The sequence below is a fragment of the Clupea harengus genome, chromosome 6 (genome assembly GCF_900700415.2).
Source record: "Clupea harengus chromosome 6, Ch_v2.0.2, whole genome shotgun sequence".
NCBI lineage: Eukaryota > Metazoa > Chordata > Actinopteri > Clupeiformes > Clupeidae > Clupea > Clupea harengus.
The window spans coordinates 3,739,206-3,763,205 of NC_045157.1; the positions used below are offsets into that span (position 1 = coordinate 3,739,206).

The following is a 24,000-nucleotide window of genomic DNA, read 5'->3' on the forward strand; positions in this document are numbered from 1 at the left end:
TCACACTCACACACATGCTAGTGCTCTCTCTCTCTCTCAGAGACACTCAAACACACATACACACATTCTATCTCACTCACATTCATGTCACACTCACACATGCTAGTGCTTGCTCTCTATCTCTCTCTCTCTCTCTCTTTGACCCTCACACACACACACACACACACACACACACACACACACACACACCCTCTCTCACACACACACACACACACACACACACACACACACACACTCACAGTCACACATACGCACAGGACAAACATCCTCTTGTTTATACAGTCACAGATAAAAACTTGACATTTGGAAGTTTTCCCTTTTTTGTCAATCATAATATAGAGCAAGATTCATGAGTGTGTTCACGCCTGCAGGTTGGTTCTTTCAGGCATGCTCAGTATGGACATGCAAGGGCAAGTGTCAGGAAAGAAAGTGTGGGTATTACGGAATTCCAAAGGAAAAGCAAAAATAATGAGCAGAAAAAAAATCCCCCCTGGATGTCATCCCCATGAGGCAACATGCATGTGTTTAATTGGAGAAGAGATAAGAGGAGAGAGAACCTCAGTCAAATGAAATAAGATTATAGCCAATACCTTTCTTAGATATCTGGGCCTGTGAGCTATCTATTTCCTTGAGGGGAATAAAATACAACATTAAGCCCTTCATGTTTTGTTTTGTTATTCAAGTGGAATTGTTTGATTGTTTTCCTTTTGAATTTCTTAATAAGTTGGACTTTGTCTAAATCCTAAATGTTAGTGAATATGCACTTTAAATCCTCCTCTTGCTGAATTAGACATGATAGTAAATATGCACTTTAAATCTTCCTCATGATGAATTCAGACATGTTAGTGAATATAGTTCCATTGTTGTCAAAGTGTCTCTGTGGGTTTCAGTTTTCAGCACAGATTTAGTTGAAGACATTAATATGCTCTACTAGTTCTACTTAATTTCACATCTCTTTTTTTCATTCCAACATTCACAATACATACTATAAATATATTAAACCATGTTCATTTTTTTCTTTAAAGATTTCAAAACCTTAATGAGGGTTGCATCAGTTTATTCAGTGACCACCTGTCAACATTTAAATATTGAACATTTAAAAATTAAAAGTAAACATTTAAACATGTATCACATTCCTGTGGTCTGGCACTGCTAGGAAATCATTCATGTTTCATTTTCTTCATTCCAAATACTTTAGAAACATGTATATCTGATTACAACAAAGGAAACCATGACAACACAGAGCATCACAGCAAGTAAGAACAGTACTACGTCCACTGAGTGGTAGGCGTACCAGGGCATCTTGTAGGACTCTGTGCGCAGGTGAGCAGCACCTTTGTGTCTCATTACAAACTCAATCCAGAAGAGGGCTCGGTCCAGGGGCTTCACTGGCTGGTCTCTGTGCAGCCTGGAGAGCCTCTGCATGTTCTCCCTGTAGGACGGCTCATGGAGCACTTCCTGTAAAGCCTGGAGGAAGGTGTTTTTATTGATGATAGAAATTGTAATGATTGTTGCCCCACCTCTTACTTTCAGCCTGAGAAGGTTGTCATACTGGTCGAAGAACAGAGGTATACCCACAACTGGAACGCCATGATAAAGAGCTTCCTGCACTCCATTTGTTCCTCCATGGGCCACAAAGAGTTTTATTTTGGGGTGTCCCAGAATATCATTCTGTGGCATCCAGTCAACCAGCAGGGTGTTGTTGCCCAGGGTCGAAGGTCTTTCTCCAGTGTACTTCCAAATGACTTTCTGGGGTAACTCAGCAAAAGCAGCAGCTATGTCTTCAGTAATATCACTTGGAAGTTCACTGACAAATGTCCCCAAAGACATGAGAATGACTCCATGTTCTCCAGAGCTCTGTACAAAGTCCTCCAGGTCTTGAGGAAGGGGCTTTGCTGGCTTACACTGGAACCCACCCATGTAAACAACGTTAGGCATAGTGGGGCGTGGGAACTCAAACACAAAGTCGACTCTCAATCAGCCAAATATCAGCTGTCTGCTGTAGTTCAAAGTAATCAACCTTTGGTGTCAAATACTTATCACACACCGCTTGGTACCGCGGTTTAACCATGACATTGTTTTGCACCATTAGCAGCAAATAGAATAGCACGTTTCTAACCCTCTCAGAGAAGGTCATCTTGTCCGAGAACCCTGAGCCTGTTATTGGTATGTAGGATATCGGCGACGGTGCTAACGTGAGGTGTCCCTCTCCCGTCGTGATCCATCGGACGTTGTAGACTAAGGGGAAGCCGAAGGTGGTGAGCCAACATGATACCAGCTCCCCACGCAGGGTCTGTGAGCACAAGATCGTACTGACTTTCGTTCCAGGCTCTTCATCAGGGCTTTGTCTTCGAACATGGCGGTCGCCATTTGACACACCTGATCGACAGATTTCGGCACAAACTCTAACACCTGGAGTTGCAGACTTATGAAATTAATGGCCCGAACTTTTTCCCCTCTCTATGTCAAACAGTTTTTCGCAGGATTGACTTTATGAATTCCTCGTCAAAGCCTTCAGCGACAGGGACCGTGATTGAGTCGTAGTAGGGAGAGTCCTCTTTGATGTACCAGCTCTTGGTGGACCGCACCACTGTGATGGAGTGTCCCTGGTTGTGTAGAGCCCTGAGGAGGATGTCCATGTTCACCCAGTGGCTTCCCTCCAGCGGAACCACCAGCACCTTCCCTCCCTGACACCCCGGGCCCGACAAGTAGAGGATCATCGCGAGGAAGAAAGATGGGAGGAGATTCCGATAGAAATGCGCAGACATATTTCTGTGGGGGAAAAAATACGTTAGCTTGATATATAGGTCAGTCTGCGCGAATGACGGACATTTGGCAGGACGACTGCGAAGGGTGTGGAAGATCTACAGTAAATTCTGCTGGGCGTTAGGGAAGACAGTATGAGGCTCACAATGAGAAGAATAAATGAGGGAAAATAAATTTCACCACATGATGATATAGTGGGCCTCTTTCCCCAGAAGGTATGATAATTCAAGTTTATAAAGAGTAATAAACAATTAGTCAGACAAACTATAAATATTTATGACATATGCATTAGCCTATGTATGTCTGTGAAAATGGCACATATCTGTATATATTACCATTTTATTTATCATTAAGGTTTCATTACATGTGATTTGCATAACTGAACTAGTGTTTCAACAGTCAGAGTGCTGTAGCTATTGCCCTAGCAAACGCACTTTACTTTATTAATGTATTAATACATTCAGTGTCTATTAATATCTTCTACAGTTAGCATATTTAGAGAAAAGTTGTGTAATACAAATATATGTTCGTAGGAGATATTCATGCTGTTGTTGTATAGTTTTTGTCAGGATCTTTGCATGTCCACCCTAGTGCTTCAGTTACAGCAAAGGTATGCAAAATACATACATGACAAATACACTCATATCAAGGCATGTAAGGTTAGTGTTATGCCAACCAAATAAGGTTACATCAAGAAATATACTGACATAGACCTCACCCGGATTACAACCAACAATCAACACTCCTCTCTCTCTCTCTCTCTCTCTCTCTCTCTCTCTCTCTGATATACTGACATAGACCTCACCCGGATTACAACCAACAATCAACCTCTCTCTCTCTCTCTCTCTCTCTCTCTCTCTCTCTCTCTCTCTGATATACTGACATAGACCTCACCCGGATTACAACCAACAATCAACACTCCTCTCTCTCTCTCTCACTCTCTCTCTCTCTCTCTCTCTCTGATATACTGACATAGACCTCACCCGGATTACAACCAACAATCAACACTCCTCTCTCTCTCTCTCTCTCTCTCTCTCTCTCTCTCTCTCTGATATACTGACATAGACCTCACCCGGATTACAACCAACAATCAACACTCCTCTCTCTCTCTCTCTCTCTCTCTCTCTCTCTCTCTGATATACTGACATAGACCTCACCCGGATTACAACCAACAATCAACACTCCTCTCTCTCTCTCTCTCTCTCTCTCTCTCTCTCACTCTCTCTCTCTCTCTGATATACTGACATAGACCTCACCCGGATTACAACCAACAATCAACACTCCTCTCTCTCTCTCTCTCTCTCTCTCTCTCTCTCTCTCTCTCTCTCTCTCTCTCTCTCTCTCTCTCTCTCTCTCTGATATACTGACATAGACCTCACCCGGATTACAACCAACAATCAACACTCTCTCTCTCTCTCTCTCTCTCTCGCTCTCTCTCTCTCTCTCACTCTCTCTCTCTCTCTCTCTCTCTCTCTCTCTCTCACTCTCTCTCTCTCTCTGATATACTGACATAGACCTCACCCGGATTAAGTGACCAATCAGGCTGAAATGATCCTCCGTTGTAATCAGATAATACAAATAGTAGTGATTCCGTTCACGCAGCCTGGAAGGTCTTTATCACTGCCAGTGTGGCTGGCTCCAGCGTGGCTGTTAGGGTTTGGCCAGCTCCGGCATGGCTGTGAGGTGCCTTTAATCCTTTAGAGTTCAAAGTACTCTGTATGATAACCTGGGTCATTTGTTCTTAAAGAAACACAGTACATTTCCCCTGAATGAGAGATTGTGTTTTAAAACTCTAACGAGAGGATGTGATTTCCATGTAGATGAAGATTGTAGGTATGCGTGTATGGAGATGATGGTTCTACAGTGGTTGAAACAGTTGAACTAGTATGACTGTGTGAGAGGACAGAGGGAGCATTACGTGTTTGCGCTGAGTGCCACGGCCTGCAGTTACACCATCTGAATCGTCAGGTTCAGCAAAGTTCATTCAGGTCCACTCAAGTTCAATGGCTGCTATTTTGTGTGGCTAAAAGTGCTCCTCAAAATTGAGTGTCACAAGTTTTAAAAATGCTAATGGGATTACATATGACCTAGTCACATGTTAGAGCTTCTTAGGTGGGCATTTAAAAAAAATTAGCAACCTTATAGTGAGGGCTTATTTTCAGGGGTGTCACCACACGAAAGTCAAAGCAAGTAATTGCCTGGGACCCCGAGCTGGATATGGGCCCCTGAGGACAGCTGAATACATTACGACAATTCCATGAGAACCCCCCCAATATCTATGATTGGAGGGGGGATTTGGTCCCCATGCAGAAACACCCCTGCTTATTTTAAGGAGTACAGTTGTCCTATCAGGACTTTTTTGGGGCAATTGCTGTGCTCCAAGGTATAATAGATGGGTTAATTATAGTGGCGAATACATTAGATTCCCTCGTTATGTTTTTGATGACAAAAACTGTAGCTGCATGTGTAGACCTCTGACTAGATGGAAAGTCCCTTGTATCACCACTAGAGTGCAGACCTGAGTCATTTTGCAGGCAGTGTGAAGGGAACTTTGGATGTATGAGAAATGCATTGTCACGGTGAGCTGTTCGGAACACGTAGTGCTTACATTATATCACCATGAAGCAATTACATATTGTTTTCTATCCTTTATATGGGGATTTCTACACATATTTACATTACACCACACACCATTGAGTGTATTATATAGAGACTTCTAATCATATTTACAGCGTACCACACACCGTTAAGAAAATACTATATGTATTTTGAACTGTTTTGTGATCAGTGGCGAGATGCAAGGGTAAGACTGTAACACATAGACAATACTCTTGACTTAAACAGAGAGGCTTCATTCACTTGAAGTTGAATGCAAAAATACAATATACATGGGCACATTGCATGGATACTAAGGATAGGACAGCATGGTATTTTATTCACACTCACTGCTGTTCACACACACTGCTGTTCACACACACACTGCTGTTCACACACACACTGCTGTTCACACACACTGCTGTTCACACACATTGCTGTTCACACACACTGCTGTTCACACACACTGCTGTTCACACTCACTGCTGTTCACACACACACTGCTGTTCACACTCACTGCTGTTCACACACACACTGCTGTTCACACACATCGCTGTTCACACTCACTGCTGTTCACACACACTGCTGTTCACACACACTGCTGTTCACACACACTGTAGTTCACACACATTGCTGTTCACACACACTGCTGTTCACACACACTGTAGTTCACACACATTGTTCTCAAATAAAAATGTAGGGCAAGATCAGTAACATATGACAATGCATTAGCATGAGGTTACTCATGTTTTATTTTTCTTCTCAAACAAACCCTGCAGCAAAAGACTTTGATGCCATAAACCACTATGAACACGAAGCTGAGTGTTACAGCAAGCAAGAACAGTACTACGTCCACTGAGTGGTAGGCGTACCAGGGCATCTTGTAGGACTCTGTGCGCAGGTGAGCAGCACCTTTGTGTCTCATTACAAACTCAATCCAGAAGATGGCTCGGTCCAGGGGCTTCATTGGCTGGTCTCTGTGCAGCCTGGAGAGCCTCTGCATGTTCTCCCTGTAGGACGGCTCATGGAGCACTTCCTGTAAGCCCTGGAGGAAGGTGTTTTTATTGACGGCGGCGATGGAGAAAAGCTTCGCTGCTCCTCTCTCCTTCAGTCGAAACAGGTTGTCATACTGGTCAAAAAACAAAGGAATTCCCAGAACTGGAACGCCATGATAGATGGCCTCTTGAACTCCATTAGTTCCACCATGGGCTACAAAGGCTCTGATTTTAGGGTGTCCTAGTAGGTCATTTTGGGGCATCCACTTCACCAGGAGGGTGTTGTTACCCAGGGTGGAGGGTCTTTCCCCAACATGCCTCCAAATGACTTTCTGAGGCAACTCAGCAAAAGCTGCTGCTATGTCCTCTGCAATGTCACTCGGAAGTTCACTGACAAATGTCCCCAGGGACATGATGATGACTCCATGTTCTCCAGAGCTCTGTACAAAGTCCTCCAGGTCTTGAGGAAGGGGCTTTGCTGGCTTACACTGGAACCCACCCATGTAAACAACGTTAGGCATAGTGGGGCGTGGGAACTCAAACACAAAGTCGACCCTCATCAGCCAAAGATCAGCTGCCTGCACAAGCTCATGAAAGTCTACTTTATGTTCAAAGTACTTATCACAGACTGCCTGGTATTGTGCTTTAACTAGGAACCTATACTGAAACTGCATAAGGAGGTAGAAAAGCATATTTTTCACCCTTTGTAAGAAGGTCATTTTATCAGACAGGCCTGATCCTGTGACTGGTATGTACGACAACGGTGAAGGTGCGAGAGCAAAGTGTCCTTCAGAGCTGGTCACCCACCGCACGTTGTAGACTAAGGGCAGCTTCAGGTAGTGAGCCAACAGGATGCCCTCGCCGAATGAGGGGTCGGTGAGAACCAGGTCAAACTGGCTCTCATTCAGGTGCTGCATTAGCGCTCTGTCCTCAAACATGGAGGTGACCATGTGGCAGGTGATGTCATGGGCGCTGGACATGGCAGAGAACATTAGTAGCTGCAGAGGAAGGAAATGGATCAGAGAACTACTGCCTCTCTCAACTTCCATCAGTTGCGCAAGGATCGGTTTGACAAATTCCTCATCGAAGCCCTTGTCGACAGGCACCGTGATTGAGTCGTAGTAGGGAGAGTCCGCCTTGATGTACCAGCTCTTGGTGGACCGCAGCACTGTGATGGAGTGTCCCTGGTTGTGTAGAGCCCTGAGGAGGATGTCCATGTTCACCCAGTGGCTTCCGTCCACTGGTGCCACTAGAATCTTCCCTCCGAGGCAGTCGGACGCACAGAGGAAGAGGAGTGACAGAACGAGAGGATGCGATAGAGAGCCTCTCAGGGAGTGGTTTGCCATTATGCTGAAAATCAACAATAAACATTCTTCATGATGAAATCCCACAGGAAGAGAAAAGACAAACTTCCACTCTCCTCCAACCACTTTTAAGATTCATAATCTTGTCCATCATTATATATTATCGTTTATGGTAAATACTATTACTGCTACAACTGATACTGCTGATAGTAATATAATTACTACCACCTCCAACAGCACTACCCCTAATGCTCTATCACACTTAAAATATTATATATTCTTCTTCGTCTTCTTCTTCTTCTTATTATTATTATTATTATTATTATAATTCTGTAGTATATATATTCAGTAGTGGTGTAGTATATCCCGTGATCCCTGTGATAGCTGTGATCTCCTGTATATCTGCTCTTTCTGTGACTTTCTCCTTGTGTCTTACCTTAGTTTGTCAGAGTATATGAAATTTTGAAACACTACCATTACGACCATAAAATAGTCTGTACAATATCATCTTTAGATATTCAAGATCTTTGTATATTCCATTTGATAAAATCTGCAGTGAAAATACATACATACATGCATTCTGTAATGATTACATTATTATTTTATGATGCGGCTAATTTCATGCCCGATTGCTTTCTATGTGTAGAGACAGCGTTAAACAGACCTACCTTGGCATATGTTCCCCTCACTGAGACTGTGCAACTCTGCAGCCATGTGCTTAACACGTCTGTGTGCTGTGCTGGTCGATAGAGGCCAAAGTACTGTGACATGTTCAGATGGGGTCAAGCACCCAGTTTAAAACCAGACATTTCCTGTAAAAACGTCAGTAAGCTCCTGGCAGCTATTGGCCAGTAACCTCTTGTAGTATTTAGTCGTCATAGGTTTCACAGTATCAAGAAGCTTGCTTTTAAAAAAAGTTTTACATTATGCCTAGTAAATTACCAGAAGAAAGTCAACAGTAGCATCACTTTTTCAGTACTTTATTATTTATTCAGTATTATATATATTTTATTGTTTTAAATCTACGTTAGGAATAAAGCATACTGTAAAACAAATAACAACAGCCAAACAGCAGAATCTTACTGTCTAGCGATTGGCCAGTAAATTACTGTAATGCTGTTTTAGAGTCCTGAAATCGCTCTCACTAAAGTCCCCAAGGACATGAGAATGACTCCATGTTCTCCAGAGCTCTGTACAAAGTCCTCCAGGTCTTGAGGAAGGGGCTTTGCTGGCTTACACTGGAACCCACCCATGTACACAACGTTAGGCATTGAGGGGCGTGGAAACTCAAACACAAAGTCGACTCTCATCAGCCAAATATCAGCTGCTTGCACAATCTTACTATAGTGTACTTTAGGTTCAAAGTACTTATCACAGACTGCCTGGTATTGTGCTTGGATTAAGAATCTCAACTGAAACTGCATAAGGAGGTAGAAAAGCATATTTTTCACTCTGTACGAAGGTCATTTTATCAGACAGGCCTGATCCTGTGACTGGTATGTACGACACCGGTGAAGGTGCGAGTGAAAAGTGGCCTTCAGTGCTGGTCACCCACCGCACGTTGTGGACTAAGGGCAGCTTCAGGTAGTGAGCCAACAGGATGCCCGCGGCAGAGGCGGGGTCCGTGAGAACCAGGTCAAACTGACTCTCATTGAGACGCTGGATTAGCACTCTGTCCTCAAACATGGAGGCTACCAGGTGACAGTGGATGTCATGGACTCTGTACGTGGTCAAGCCTAACAGTAACTGCGAATGAATATAATCAATGAAGGACCTACCTCCCCTCTCAATTTCCATCATTTGCACAAAGAACGGTTTGACAAATTCCTCATCGAAGCCCTTGTCGACAGGCACCGTCCGTGATTGAGTCGTAGTAGGGAGAGTCCGCCTTGATGTACCAGCTCTTGGTGGAGCGCACCACTGTGATGGAGTGTCCCTGGTTGTGTAGAGCCCTGAGGAGGATGTCCATGTTCACCCAGTGGCTGCCCTCCACTGGCACCAACAGTATCTTCCCTCCATGGCAGGCTGGGCAGGAGATCACAAGGAGACTGAGGAGGAAGTAGTCAGGTGATAGGAGAGCAGGAAGAAGCCAGGGGGGCCATTCTGTCCTACAGTGAAAAGACAAGGGTGGAATGGAACACAAGAGAAAGAATAGTAAGTTATATAATACAGGTATACAGCGTTCATTACATGATATAAATGAGCACATTTAATAACAAATATATTCAAAGGAAAATACTGCCTTTATGTGAAAGGTAGCATTGCATTTGTCAGCAGCCTGTGTATAGTTAGTGAGTAGCCTGCTCTCTCAGTGTGTTATAATCACATCTGTCTATAGTTAGTGAGTAGCCTTCTCTCTCAGTGTGTTATAATCACATCTGTCTATAGTTAGTGAGTAGCCTTCTCTCTCAGTGTGTTATAATCACATCTGTCTATAGTTAGTGAGTAGCCTTCTCTCTCAGTGTGTTATAATCACATCTGTCTATAGTTAGTGAGTAGCCTTCTCTCTCAGTGTGTTATAATCACATCTGTCTATAGTTAGTGAGTAGCCTTCTCTCTCAGTGTGTTATAATCACATCTGTCTATAGTTAATGAGTAGCCTTCTCTCTCGGTGTGTGTTCAGCCGATGGCGCTTGTGTAGCGGCCGTGGAGATCTCGTGCAGGAGATAGTTTGATACTATAGCCTGCATGGAGAATACCAAAACAAATTCCTAGTATCTGTATACATGGCGAAATAAAGTTGAATTGAATTGAATTGAATTGAATTGAATTGAATTGTATGGCTTGGGGTAGATGGGTAGCTGGGGTAGATGGGTAGCTCGGGTAGATGGGTAGCTGGGGTAGCCCAGAGTTGTGAGAGGGGTCAGGTTGCGCCGCAGGTTGGGGCAAATGACATCATCATCACACAGGTACAGGCTTGTGGAGTTCTTACGACATCATTAGATCACCACGTGACAACTGTTTAATACGTTCTCAAGGCCGGTGTGTGACTGATAGGGGATTCCCACTCTGTTCACGTAGCTCTGGCTGTCTTACACTTCACACAGCCAAGGTCACAGTTGTAACTAGTGTTTTCACTGTTTTCACACCCTTTTGTGCCCCCCGCCCCCCCCCCCCCCCCCCCAACCTATTTTCCTAAACAAGGTCATCTGACAGTAACAATGTATCTGTAGGAGCCATTTGGGTTCATGTTTTAATCTTGTGTGGGACACTAGATGGCGCTCCATTTTAATTGGGCTCACACCATATAGGTGTGAAAGTTCATGCAGGTATCAGGTGTTGCTTGACTGAGGGAGAGCACACACACCTTTTTGACCGCTTCATTTGTATTTGCAAAGGTCTGTTACATGTATATAAGATTAAAGTTTGGATGTATGGACATGCTTATGGATTGGATCTTACTGTGAGAAATAAAGTTTGCATAACCAAGAAAGAGAACGCAAAATTGGAACTTATTTTACATCTAACAAGCGCGTCAATTAAGTGCTCGGTCAGCAATCCCTCTGGGCTTAAAGTATAGACTTAGCCCATACAGTATCAGTATCTGAACAAAATGTGCCCTCACACACCTTATCGGTTATTGATTAAGCATCACTGGATTACACGAGTCAAACTACCAATATGTAAGAGAAGAATAAACAATTCTAAAAAAGACTAACACACTTACACAGGCAAATTAATCATATTGTATATGTAGTCATAATAAACAAAACTATTAAAGAGAACAAATCTTCATCGAAGACGGTGTTTAGGTCTAACCTCTGGAAACTATTTTTTTGAATGTATGTCACATAAGGACAGAACTTAAAACTAAAATGAAAAACAAAAAGGAAATAAATAACTAACTATACAAACGAATTACAGAAGTGATCAAATGCTGATGACTCAATCAAGACCGAGACACGATTACAGCAGAAAATTATTGAATTGAAACAAGATAAATAACATATCGATCATACAGAATTTGAGAACATGGCCAATATATTACTGATATCAATAACACTCACGGTGACATTGAGTCTCTTCTCCCCCTGATTTTGTACTGATCTGACAGCAGAGGATCGTTTAAGAGGGGAAAATGGTCCAGATTTTCTTTTCATATTATTTTACCCTTAGTAATTGTTTTACTCCACGTATGAAAAAGGGTACTCAAATCTAGTGTTTTGGGGTCACATAAGTCCCTAGTCTAGTGTGCACTAAAGACGTGATACATGAAAAAAAGATTTTAAAAATATGGGATGATTGAGAAAATAGACCTCCACTTACCTTCACTCTATGGGCAGCCAGGAATTTACCCAAGTTCAAAATCTGCAGGTAATCTGGAGGTAAAGCAACTCCCAACTGCTCTACCACTGACCTAGTACCCGTGGTCTATCTGCCTCTAGTAGCAATAATAGGAGCCGAAACGAGTATGCTGCCGATGGTGCACCTTCTTGTACTAACATGTACTGTACAGGGAAAAGGTTCAGATCAACAAAAGCGCGCACCTCCAGAATGGCAAAGAGCTTTTACCCTCGTGCAATAAGGCTTCTCAACAGCTCACCCAAAACCAACCCACCTCCCCCCTGGCCCGGCACGGTCCGGCCCGGCCCGCCCTCATAGACTGCACTCTTAACACTCCACCCTGCAACTATTGATGCACCTCAATGTATATATTTATTTTTTTAATTTACTCAGGGATATTTATTTATCTATTCATTGATTGTTATTTATTATTATTTAGCTGTGGCAGTTAATGTCCACAGCAATTTAAATTTGCTGTTGCTGCCTCTACTGTCTCGTTGTTTTTGTGACAATGACAAATAAAGTACTTTGAACTTTGAACTTGAACTTTGCACAGCACTAGCAAAAGAATGAACTTTTAGTAACAACTATGTACAGTTCCCATTTACGCGTTGAAGGTTCCGCACCATGAAGCAGGCCCTTTGTGTCCAGTCTGGCTCTTCAGATGAAACAGTTACCATACCAGGAATGTTCACTGTCTGTCCCGGTGCTACGGTTAAGGGTGATTCTGTTCTATCTGTCCGGTGCTACGGTTAAGGGTGATTCTGTTCTATCTGTCCGGTGCGACGGTTAAGGGTGATTCTGTTCTATCTGTCCGGTGCTACGGTTAAGGGTGATTCTGTTCTATCTGTCCGGTGCTACGGTTAAGGGTGATTCAGTTCTATCTGTCCGGTGAAACGGTTAAGGGTGATTCTGTTCTATCTGTCCGGTGCTACGGTTAAGGGTGATTCTGTTCTATCTGTCCGGTGAAACGGTTAAGGGTGATTCTGTTCTATCTGTCCGGTTCTACGGTTAACGGTGAATCTGTTCTTTCTGTTGCTGTGAAATGTCATTATGTCATTAATGATCACATTACATCTTTAAATCTCCTTTCCGTTTCTTATTCCTGATGGTTTGGTCGGCCTGTTGGCTACATTCAGGTTTAGGTCGCCTCTGAAATTAAATGTTTTATTTTAATCTAGTGTTTGTTAAAGTGTTTAATAAAATATGATTATGACTCACACTCTCATGACTACATAGAGCTGTTAAATGGCAAATACTATGGCCACTGGCAATATCAGCAGTGGCTATGCACACACACACACACACAAACACACACAAACACACACACACAAACACACACAAACAAACGGAGCACTACTGGCTAGGTAGAGAGGATGTTTTTGAGAGCACACATTTTGTGGCAGGGCAAATGTTATGTTTTAAGAGCTTTATTACAATTTCACTTATAGGGGACAGTGTGGAAGCCTTTGCTCTGAGGCCTATATCTGAGTGTATTCCACTTATCTGACAATACGTGTCTTTGTAAATAAAGCTCCATTTGGAGGCTAATACAGAATACAATCATATGACATTCACACAGTGTTGGTGTTCTTGTTCTTTTGTAACAGTAATACATTCATTGCTTGGTTTTTGGATGGATTATGGAACAATTTGTTTCCAGGAACTTGGACATGCCTGTGTTATCACATTTGGACTGTACAACAGCAACAAGGCAAGATCAGTTACACGTTTTGTAAAGGCAAGAATGCAGAGCATAGTTTAGGACACCGGTGTTCGCACGACAGGCAGTGTACTGTCAGGTAACGGGAGGAAATTCCACACACAGCTCGCACACAATTTAAGAGGTCAAAGCAAATCATCTCCCGTACAAACACACCCTAGAGTAATCTAAAACTAATTCTCAACTAAACTTACCACGTTACAAACTCTTTCCATTGAGGACACACTTTCTAATCATTTGCCCATCGTAAATGGCCACCCTAAACTCTCTGTCTTCTTTCAAGTTTGGCCTCTCGAGGCTGCAAAGGTTTAAAGGCGAGGTCCTTGATCCTGCCGAAAGGTTGTGGACATTTTGAGCACAACAGCCAATCAAATACACCCCTTACTTCCATGCTCCTGAAACAACGTTGTTGATTGGCTGGAATAGTGCATGACCCAGTCCAAACCACGTTGTTTGTTTCCCATTTTCAGAGCCAAGACTGTGCATGAGCTTTAGAGCACACACACACACACACACACACACACACACACACACACACACACACACACACACACACACACACACAGCTACAGGAGCACAGTGTGTTGGAGCACACACACTGCAGAGACAGCTACAGGAGCACAGTGTGTTAGAGCACACACACACACACACACACACACACACAGAGACACACACACACACACACACACTGCACAGACAGCTACAGGAGCACAGTGTGTTGGAGCACACACACTGCAGAGACAGCTACAGGAGCACAGTGTGTTGGAGCACACACACACACACACACCCACACACACAGAGAGACACACACACACACACACACTGCACAGACAGCTACAGGAGCACAGTGTGTTGGAGCACACACACTGCAGAGACAGCTACAGGAGCACAGTGTGTTAGAGCACACACACACACACACACACACACACACACACACACACACACACACACTGCAGAGACAGCTACAGGAGCACAGTGTGTTAGAGCACACACACACACACACACACACACAACACACACACACACACACACACACTGCAGAGACAGCTACAGGAGCACAGTGTGTTGGAGCACACACACTGCAGAGACAGCTACAGGAGCACAGTGTGTTAGAGCACACACACACACACACACACACACACGCACACACACGCACACACACACACACACACACACACACACACACACACACACACACACACTGCAGAGACAGCTACAGAGATGCTTCACTGAGTTCAGCGAAAAGTGCGACGGATCATAATCAAGGACTGCACCTTTAAATCCGTCTCTGGAAAATGTTTATTATCCAAACAGGTAATGAAGCAAATGCTTTTTAGAGCACAAGCTAAACTCTCCAGATAAATGTATCCAGTTACTGACTCGGACATTCTGGTAAATAGGTGCTCCTCTCCTTTGACATGCCATGAGGTGTTTTGGATACTTTACTCTCTTCTAGTACCGCATTCCTTAAACCAGGACATTTATAGAGACGGCTTTCTCTTTCTGTTCATATCAATCGAACACAGCCTCCAAAAGTGCCTTGGTCCATCACATCACCCCTTCATGTAGTCTCCTTTTTCAATGCAAAGCACTGTGTGTGCTTGACTGAACACAGTTTAGTGACACATATTATGAACTTCCTCTGACTCAGAACTCCTCCTGATGATAAAGGTCATGGGGTCATGAGGTCATGAGCGTATGGTCAGAGTGCTTGTGCTTGGAAGGCATTGGGTTCAGGGTGGCATCAGCATGCTGCACAGTACAGTGCTGTGTCTCAATGGGGTCCGAAGCACGAGGCTCAGCTGCTGATGTCATTGAAGCTCGGCACAATGATGTTGGCCCACTTGTAGATGACAGGGATGAAGAGGAGAGCAGAACCCAGAACCGAAACCAGCAGGAAGGCCCACAGGAACACCCGGTCCAGAACCTGGGCAACAAACTTCCAGTCCTGGACCACCTGAGAACGGAAGAAGACAGCGATGAGCATCCACAGGTGTTAAGAACACCGCGGTGAGCATTCACAGGTGTTTAGAAGACAGCGATGAGCATCCACAGGTGTTAAGAAGACATTCATGTTATTCAATGTTATTGACATTCACATAGAGTGAATGAATACCTCTACTCTTGCAAGTATGTATGTATGTATGTATGCAACATGTATGTATGTATGTACTGTATGTATGTATGTATGTATGTATGTATGTATGTATGTATGTATGTATGTATGTATGTCTGTACTGTATGTATGTACGTACGTATGTATGTACAGTACCAGTCAAAAGTTTGGACACACCTTCTTGTTTTTTGAGAAGTTTTTTCTTTACTTTTATTATTTTCTACATGGTAGATCACTTTTTTTTGTGTAGTACATCATTCCATATGTGTTCTTTCGTAGTTTAAATGTCTTCAGTATTAATCTACAATGTAGAAAATAATAAAAGTAAAGAAAACACTTCTCAAAAAAACTTTTGACTGGTACTGTATGTATGTATGTATGTATGTATGTATGTATGTATGTACTGTATGTATGTATCAGTGCAGGTGACAGGTGATCTATAGGCCAGTGTACATATCTATAGACTAGTGTACATACAGCACATGAACAGAAGCCTCACCTCTCGCACTTCGTTCTCCTTCACCACGTGTTGTGTGATGTAGCGGATGGAGTCCAGAGCGGCCTGCAGGTTGTTCCTGGAGCTGAGCAGCGGGGTGGCCTCTTCCTGTGCCGGCCCCTTCATGAAGCTCCCCGTGTCCAGTCTGCCTGCCCGCTGCTGCCCCCTGCTGGTGGTGGTGGTGGTGGCGTAGCGGTCCACGTGGCTGCGCATGCAGAGCAGTTTGGGCAGACGGTGAAGGAAGATGCGCCGCACCCACGGGGCCATGTCGTGGTGCGTGGACGAGGAGCGGTGGTGGATGTTGATGGCGAAGACGGTGATGACGATGGAGAGCGTGACGAAGATCATGGTGAACACCAGGTACTCGCCAATCAGCGGGATGACCTTGGAGGAGGACGGGATGATTCCTCGATCACCAGAAGGAAGACGGTGAGGGAGACGAGCACTGAGGTGCACAGGGAGACCTTCTCGCCGCTGTTGGACGGCAGGTAGAAGACCAGGATGGTGAGGAAGGACAGGCCGATGCAGGGGATGATGAGGAAGAGCGTGTAGAACAGCGGGAGGCGGCGGATGAGGAAGGAGTAGGTGATGAAGGGGTAGTAGCAGGTGTCGTCCATCCTCAGCCCTCGGCTGCCCGTCGCCTTGACCATCTCCCACTCGCCGTTGTCGAAATAGTCCCGTTTGTCTACATCGACGTCGTCCAGAAAGATGTCCACCTGAAGGGGTTTAGAGAAGATGATCATTGTGTTAGTGAATGTCCGGCAGTAACACTTCAGTAAGTGCAACCAGTAGAGACGTAATGTCTCCATCCGGAGAGCAGTTCAAATGAGGCTACTGGCAGATTCTATTGTCGAGACTCTTAGAGACTATTAAAACCAGTAAAAGCCTGAGGGGTCACGACCTGAGAGCCATCATACGTCCAGGAGCCGAACTTCATGGTGCAGTTCTGGAGGTCAAAGGGGAAGAAGGTGACGTCTATGGTGCAGGTGGACTTGTAGTTAGCAGGAGGGGTCCAGGAGATGGTCCCATCGTATCTCACCACGGCTTTGGTGATGGTGGCTTCAAAGTGGCCATCCGCACTTTAAGGGCAAAAAACATTATAAATATTAAAGGATGGTTGTTAAAAAAAATTAGTAATTAAAACGGCTTAAACCTCATAAGGGATCTAGGTATCTAGTGGGGCTTAACTTATCCAGCGACTAACCCTGGCTGCCACCTACTTGTCATACAGCACGATGTCTGGGATCCATATGGAGTCGGAGGGGACTCGGATGGAAGTAATACCCAAGTAGTGCTGAGGGTTCCACCGCAGCTTCATATCTATCCACTCCTGATGGAAAACAACATCAGTCATTTCTCCATCCTTTTTCTCCATGACGTTAACCTCTAGTCATTAATCTAGCAGTTACACACTACATGGATACATCCATCATGAGATATGCACATCATTAACCTAGCAGTCACATACTGCACGGATGTATATCCATCATGATATATGCACAACATAAACTTCTTTGGTCGCTTTTATGTACTGTACATGGCGAGGAACTGACTCCAGAGAAGTAATGGGATGACACAGTGTGGAGTACATATGCTCAGTATGCTCGTGTGAGTGAATGTAAGAGGTCTGTGTACATATGCTCATCTGAGTGGATGTAAGAGGTCTGTGTACATACAGTATGCTCATGTGAGTGGATGTAAGAGGTCTGTGTACATACAGTATGCTCATGTGATTGAATGTAAGAGGTCTGTGTACATATGCTCATGTGATTGAATGGAAGAGGTCTGCGTGGCGTACATATGCTCGTGTGCTGAGTGAATGTAAGAGGTCTGTGTACATATGCTCATGTGAGTGAATGTAAGAGGTCTGTGTACATATGCTCGTGTGCTGAGTGAATGTAAGAGGTCTGTGCACATATGCTCATGTGAGTGGATGTAAGAGGTCTGTGTACATATGCTCGTGTGCTGAGTGAATGTAAGAGGTCTGCGTGGCGTACATATGCTCGTGTGCTGAGTGGATGTAAGGGGTCCGTGAATCTGTGAACTCATTTTTTAGTGATGCAGCTTATGTACAGTAGTAGCATATGCAAATCAATGCCTTTGAACCCAAAGCAACTTCTGACTTATTCTTCACCAGTATGTCTGTTATTTATTTATGTCATCACTGGACACTAAATTAGCTCATATATAGTCAGTGAATGAGAAGCAGATGCATTTCTGCTCCTTAAATGTGTCCCTCTTTTCGAACTAGTACAGCAAGATACAAAAACGTTGCTAGCAACACTTTCCAACACCTCTGGGATTCAATGAAATTCACTGAATTTTGTAAGTAAAGTAAAAATGTATGCAAAAGATCTATCTATCTATCTATCTATCTATCTATCTATCTATCTATCTATTTATTTATCTATCTACCTACCTACCTATCTATCTATCTATCTACCCATCTATCTACCCATCTATCTATCTATCCATCTCTGTCTTTTTAGGTGTATTAATCTAAGTCTCCTCTCTCCCTTCTTGAAAGCATCCCCCTCCTCCCCTCTCTCTCGTTCCATCTTCCCCTCCACTCCCCCGTCCCTCCCCTCTCTCTCGCTCCATCTTCCCTCCACTCCCCCGTCCTCTCTCTCTCTCTCTCTCTCGCTCCACTCCCCCGTCCTCTCTCCTCTCTCTCGCTCCATCTTCCCCTCCACTCCCCCGTCCTCTCTCTCTCTCTCTCTCGCTCCACTCCCCCGTCTCTCTCCTCTCTCTCGCTCCATCTTCCCTCCACTCCCCCGTCCTCTCTCCTCTCTCTCTCTCTCGCTCCACTCCCCCGTCCTCTCTCCTCTCTCTCGCTCCATCTTCCCCCACTCCCCGTCCCCTCCCCTCTCTCTCGCTCCATCTTCCCCTCCACTCCCCCGTCCTCTCTCTCTCTCTCTCTCTCGCTCCACTCCCCCGTCCTCTCTCTCTCTCTCTCTCTCGCTCCACTCCCCGTCCTCTCTCCTCTCTCTCGCTCCATCTTCCCCTCCACTCCCCCGTCCCCTCCCCTCTCTCTCGTTCCATCTTCCCCTCCACTCCCCCGTCCCCTCCCCCTCTCTCGCTCCATCTTCCCCCTCCACTCCCCGTCCTCTCTCTCTCTCTCTCTCTCCTCCACTCCCCGTCCTCTCTCCTCTCTCTCGCTCCATCTTCCCCTCTACTCCCCCTCCTCTCTCTCTCTCTCTCTCGCTCCATCTTCCCTCCACTCCCCTCTCCTCTCTCTCTCTCTCTCTCGCTCCACTCCCCCGTCCTCTCCTCTCTCTCTCTCTCTCTCTCGCTCCACTCCCCCGTCCTCTCCCCTCTCCTGTTTGTCATCGCCTTCAGAAGCGAGAGACCCATTGACCCCCCCTGCTGGGGACTGACGTCTATCCAGCCAATGAGGCCACAGGCAATCTCAGCAGATGAATAAAGCTGTCAGACTGCAGGGAGGGGGTGGCTGGGAGTATGGGTGCTGGTGTGTGTGTGTGTGTGTGTGTGTGTGTGTGTGTGTGTGTGTGTGTGTGTGTGTGTGTGTGTGTGTGTGTGTGTGTGTGTGTGTGTGTGTTGTGTGTGTGTGTGTGTGTGTGCATGACAAGAGTGGGTGGTAGATTAAATGAATGTCTGTAAAATATCACAGGAGTCAGCCATAGATTAAAAGAGTCTGGTGTTGAAAGTAAATTGAGAGTAGTCTGTGTTAGACACACAAACCCAGCATGAATACAAATGGATTCATATTTCCCCTGTGTTATTCAGCATGCTCTGATTTGAACACTGTCGGGTAAGTCCTTGCCTCGCGCTTGAGTTTCTTCGAAAGACGTTCAATTTTTTGTACCTGTTTCATCCAGACATTTGTTGTCATCAACTGGTTCTTTTCATCCTGGAGAGGAAGTCAAATTGGCACAGGAGAGACCTTTTAAAGATATCACTGAGTGCAGAGGAATAAAAGGTCATTGAGCACGTACTCCTAGAAATACCACTCAGCCTGAGCCAGAACTCCTAGCGTTCCTGTCAGCGATAAAACATATTACTGTGACACATTACTGTAATGAGTGTGCTTGCTGTCAAGGGCGACAGACAAATAAAGGCAATAAAACCCCTTTGCAAAAACAGCCTGGCTGTAATGGACACTACAAGCTTCCATTGTATTGCCTTTAAATGCTTCTTCACAAATGGATGTTGAATTGTTAGCCGGTGAGAATGTGAAATATCCCACCACGTCGACGAGCTGAGAGATGGCCAGGCCGAACTTGACCCGCACTGTTGCGTTGAGGTCTTCCACTGGCCTCACCCACTTCTGATAGTTGCTGAAGAGCTCTTTGAATAGCCTGTCTTCGTTCTTGGCATAAGATGACAACTTGGGCTATCTGCAGAGAGACACAGAAGCTCTACTTTAATCAGATCTGCGTTCCATCATCACATTTAAGGATGGGAAGAGAAAACGAGAGAGATAGAGAGGCAGAGAGAGATAGAGATAGATAGAGGAGGGGTGGAAATCTCTGAACAAAGATCCAATTACTCGTCCAGCACAACAGCCCTGTGTGCCCTGTTCACCGTCACTTTGTCAATAACACCATCAATCCACTGACCAATACACAGCAATTGACCTGTTTGCTTTAAGCTGCTCAGTGGTCACACCCAGACCCTTCTATTTCTAACCAGTCAACCAATCAACATCACTGATTATGTATATCATGCCAGAGCGTGGTGGGTGTTTATGGCCTGTGTAACTCCTAATGATCCTGCTATCAGCCGGGTCCTAATGGCTCTCGGGCCGGCTGTGTGTGATTGGATCTCAACACCAAAACCCCAACAGCAGCTCCATCCTCTGATCTCATTCATTTTCCGATTTGGCTTCCTGAAATGGATTAGCGGGAGGAAAGCCCAGTGCACTAAAGGCCCTGTAAGTACGTTACAGCACGGGGAGGGATGCGTCGCTGTCATTAATTAACACCGCGTGTCATGGGAGATGATGTGTAATGCGTTGTCAGTTGTATTGGGTTACATACTGTGTGTACGAGCAAGCACTGGCAAGTAGTGACAGCGGCTTAATGTTGCCCGTAGAGATTTCACAGAGGAGACGGGTACGGGCTGGGGATTTGAAACCGCAGATGTTGTGAGGTAGATGGGAGATGTGTGCGCTTCAAGGACAGCATGTCAGCCAGAATAATTAAATGCACACACAGTTCAGCACGGCGCCCTGTCAAACGCACCCGCCTTCAGGCGGCAGATGTCTGAGTGTCTGACGACCCCCGGGAAAAATAAAATGAGACACCATAAAATGTCTGCTTTTTTTTTTTTTGCTCACCAGCTTTTATGGCCATGAATTCATGGGGGGAAGAAATATGCATGAGATTTCCTTCGTTATTTCAGTCACTGAAAGAAACCAATATGAGTACCAGTATAAAATATTCCCTATATTGATTGCTTGCAGTTCTCGTCACAATAAATCAGAGCTGGGCCTTAAATCGATCCTAATATGCCTATGAGTTAATTTGATATGCCCTCAGATCCACTGTAAATCCAAGGTTGTGGGACTGGGCCCTGGTCTTAAGCCAACCCACAGTCTGTACTCCAAAACTGCGCTTATGGGGGAGGGGGATCAATAGGGTACATTTCTGGCCTCCTGGATCAATGTGCCACTAATTAGCAAATATATCATCCCTTTCTTCCCTCCTCACAGACAAACCATCAGTCCCATTTTCTCATTTTCACACAAAGGGAACGCTGAACGTGACAGCAAGAGCGATGTGATGTGATGTCGTGTCCTTTTCTTTTGCGCCACTAAATCCAGAAGAGTCTGAATAACCTCTGCATCCTCATTGTAGCCAAACAAAGCACACACACACACACACACACACACACACACACACACACACACACACACACACACACACACAGATGCTGAGAGCGTCATCACTCTTCCAGTGCCTCAGTAGCCAGCGAGGGGTTTGACTGCTGGGATGTTCTGACCTTCCATGTCTCCTGTGTTGTTTGCCTGATGAGATTCATCAAACCTTTGGCGGATGCATGCTGGGAACACAGCGCGGCTTGTCTGTCTCTCTCTGCGTCCTTCATGCAGTCAGTACAAGGCTCTCCCTGGATTTATGGATTTGAAAGACATGTCTGGTTTCACAGTGCTTTTCCGGCTATTTCTTGTAATCGATGTCTAATTACTAATTTAAAAAAAATGATCTCTGAGGCCACTGTGTTGTTCTCCCGATTCTTCTAATCAGTGTCTAATCTACCATTTTGTTGAAAACCAGGACTCACTATGTAGATTCAGACATCAGACAAGATCTGCACACAATCGTAATGTAATAAGCAAGGCAATGATGAATTCCCCACGCGGGGCAAATGCATTACTGTCTGCTGCCACTGGCAGCCATGCGCTCGGGACATTTCATCTACGGCAAACAATATCCATGAAACTCTTGATGAGTTCAGTAAGTCTATTAACTGCAGCTGACAGTTGACAGATTAATGACAGATTCTCTGGGGACAGATGTCTTAGGTCTCAAAACGCTTTCAAAGGCATGTGACTGTAGAAGATCACCACTTTGTTAAAGATGCCCATGCACCGCTGTATAAAACGACCTCGGCTGCTAGTGTTGGCTTCTTGCCCGCTGAAGAGAAAGTAACGCCATAAACAGACTGTTTTATGAGTCCTGCACTGCTATCTCTGCTGCCTCTTGCCAGGGCAGCTCAGCGAGCGACCATGTGGAACCGACCATGTGGAAGCGGCTCGGGACTGTGATCCATCTCCCCACCCTCCCATGGACCCTGTCTCCTGTCCAGAGGGATGAGTGATGCTGTCTGGAGACGCTGCTGTACCATCCAGCCCAGGAAATCCAGGAACATTCTTAGAAAGAGGATGCAGTTTCCACAAGCAAATCCACAAGAGCTCCTTTTCTTCGTCTCTGTATGGAAGATAGGCTATAGCCACAAGGGTGCGTGAGGTTCTATGTGCTAGGTCTTAAGAGGGTGCGTGAGGTTCTATGTGCTAGGTCTTAAGAGGGTGTGTGAGGTTCTATGTGCTAGGTGCGTGAGGTTCTATGTGCTAGGTCTTAAGAGGGTGTGTGAGGTTCTATGTGCTTGGTCTTAAGAAAGTGTGAGGTTCTATGTGCTTGGTCTTAAGAGGGTGCGTGAGGTTCTATGTGCTAGGTCTTAAGAGGGTTCGTTTTCATTCTGTGAGTATAATTATCACATGATCATAGGACTCATGTGAGAAGAGTATAGCAGTGGCAGATCTGGATAGAGGGACGGAGGGAGTGATATAAATATATTTGTGTGTGTGTGTGTTCTTGCTGTAGACTAGCATTAGGGCTTGACAACTTGAAGTAGGTCTGTGTAGTGCCTGTGAAGTGCTCACTTGTAACATCTTACAATACTATTCTACTCTCCTCTGCATGGCCAGCGTTCCAGCTAGACCTTTCAGAATGGTGAACACGTAATCATTACTATGATGAATGGTCTCATCTCCTATACTATATTTTGATAGCAAAACCAAAAGACTTCTTCTGATGACTTGAAAAACACATCCCTTACAATCTGATCATTATATCATATATATATCATTATATTCCTATAACAGACCCAGGTCGCTGTGCTAATCAGTTGGTTCCATAACAGAGTTAGAGTCTTGTGTCTGCTAACTATGCTAGTGGCACGGTGGTCGGTGTTGCACTACCGCCTCACAGCAAGAGGTCCTGGGTTTGATTCCGCATGGG

General features: G+C 44.9%; 2 protein-coding genes and 2 pseudogenes across 2 annotated transcripts; all 4 read right to left on the reverse strand.

The window, feature by feature from the left end:
• Positions 1–1,194: 1,194 nt before the first annotated feature.
• LOC105888956 lies at positions 1,195–4,576 on the reverse strand (annotated as a pseudogene).
• Positions 4,577–6,095: 1,519 nt separating this feature from the next.
• Positions 6,096–8,406, reverse strand: LOC122132949 (UDP-glucuronosyltransferase 2C1-like). Its single transcript, XM_042707983.1, has 2 exons — positions 8,329–8,406; positions 6,096–7,706 (listed from the first exon to the last, which is right to left on the reverse strand). The coding sequence occupies exons 1-2, from the start codon at positions 8,334–8,336 to the stop codon at positions 6,101–6,103; spliced, it is 1,614 nt and encodes a 537-aa protein (XP_042563917.1). The 5' UTR covers positions 8,337–8,406; the 3' UTR covers positions 6,096–6,100.
• A 360-nt stretch (positions 8,407–8,766) lies between these two features.
• On the reverse strand, positions 8,767–12,204 carry LOC122132951 (annotated as a pseudogene).
• Positions 12,205–14,983: 2,779 nt separating this feature from the next.
• On the reverse strand, positions 14,984–20,627 carry LOC122128485 (neuronal acetylcholine receptor subunit alpha-5-like). The gene is given in 7 exon segments (XM_042707989.1): positions 14,984–15,624; positions 16,283–16,683; positions 16,686–16,995; positions 17,181–17,358; positions 17,500–17,609; positions 20,106–20,150; positions 20,487–20,627. Coding segments are annotated over 6 exon segments (1,185 nt in total). The 5' UTR covers positions 20,133–20,150; positions 20,487–20,627; the 3' UTR covers positions 14,984–15,465.
• Positions 20,628–24,000: the final 3,373 nt, after the last annotated feature.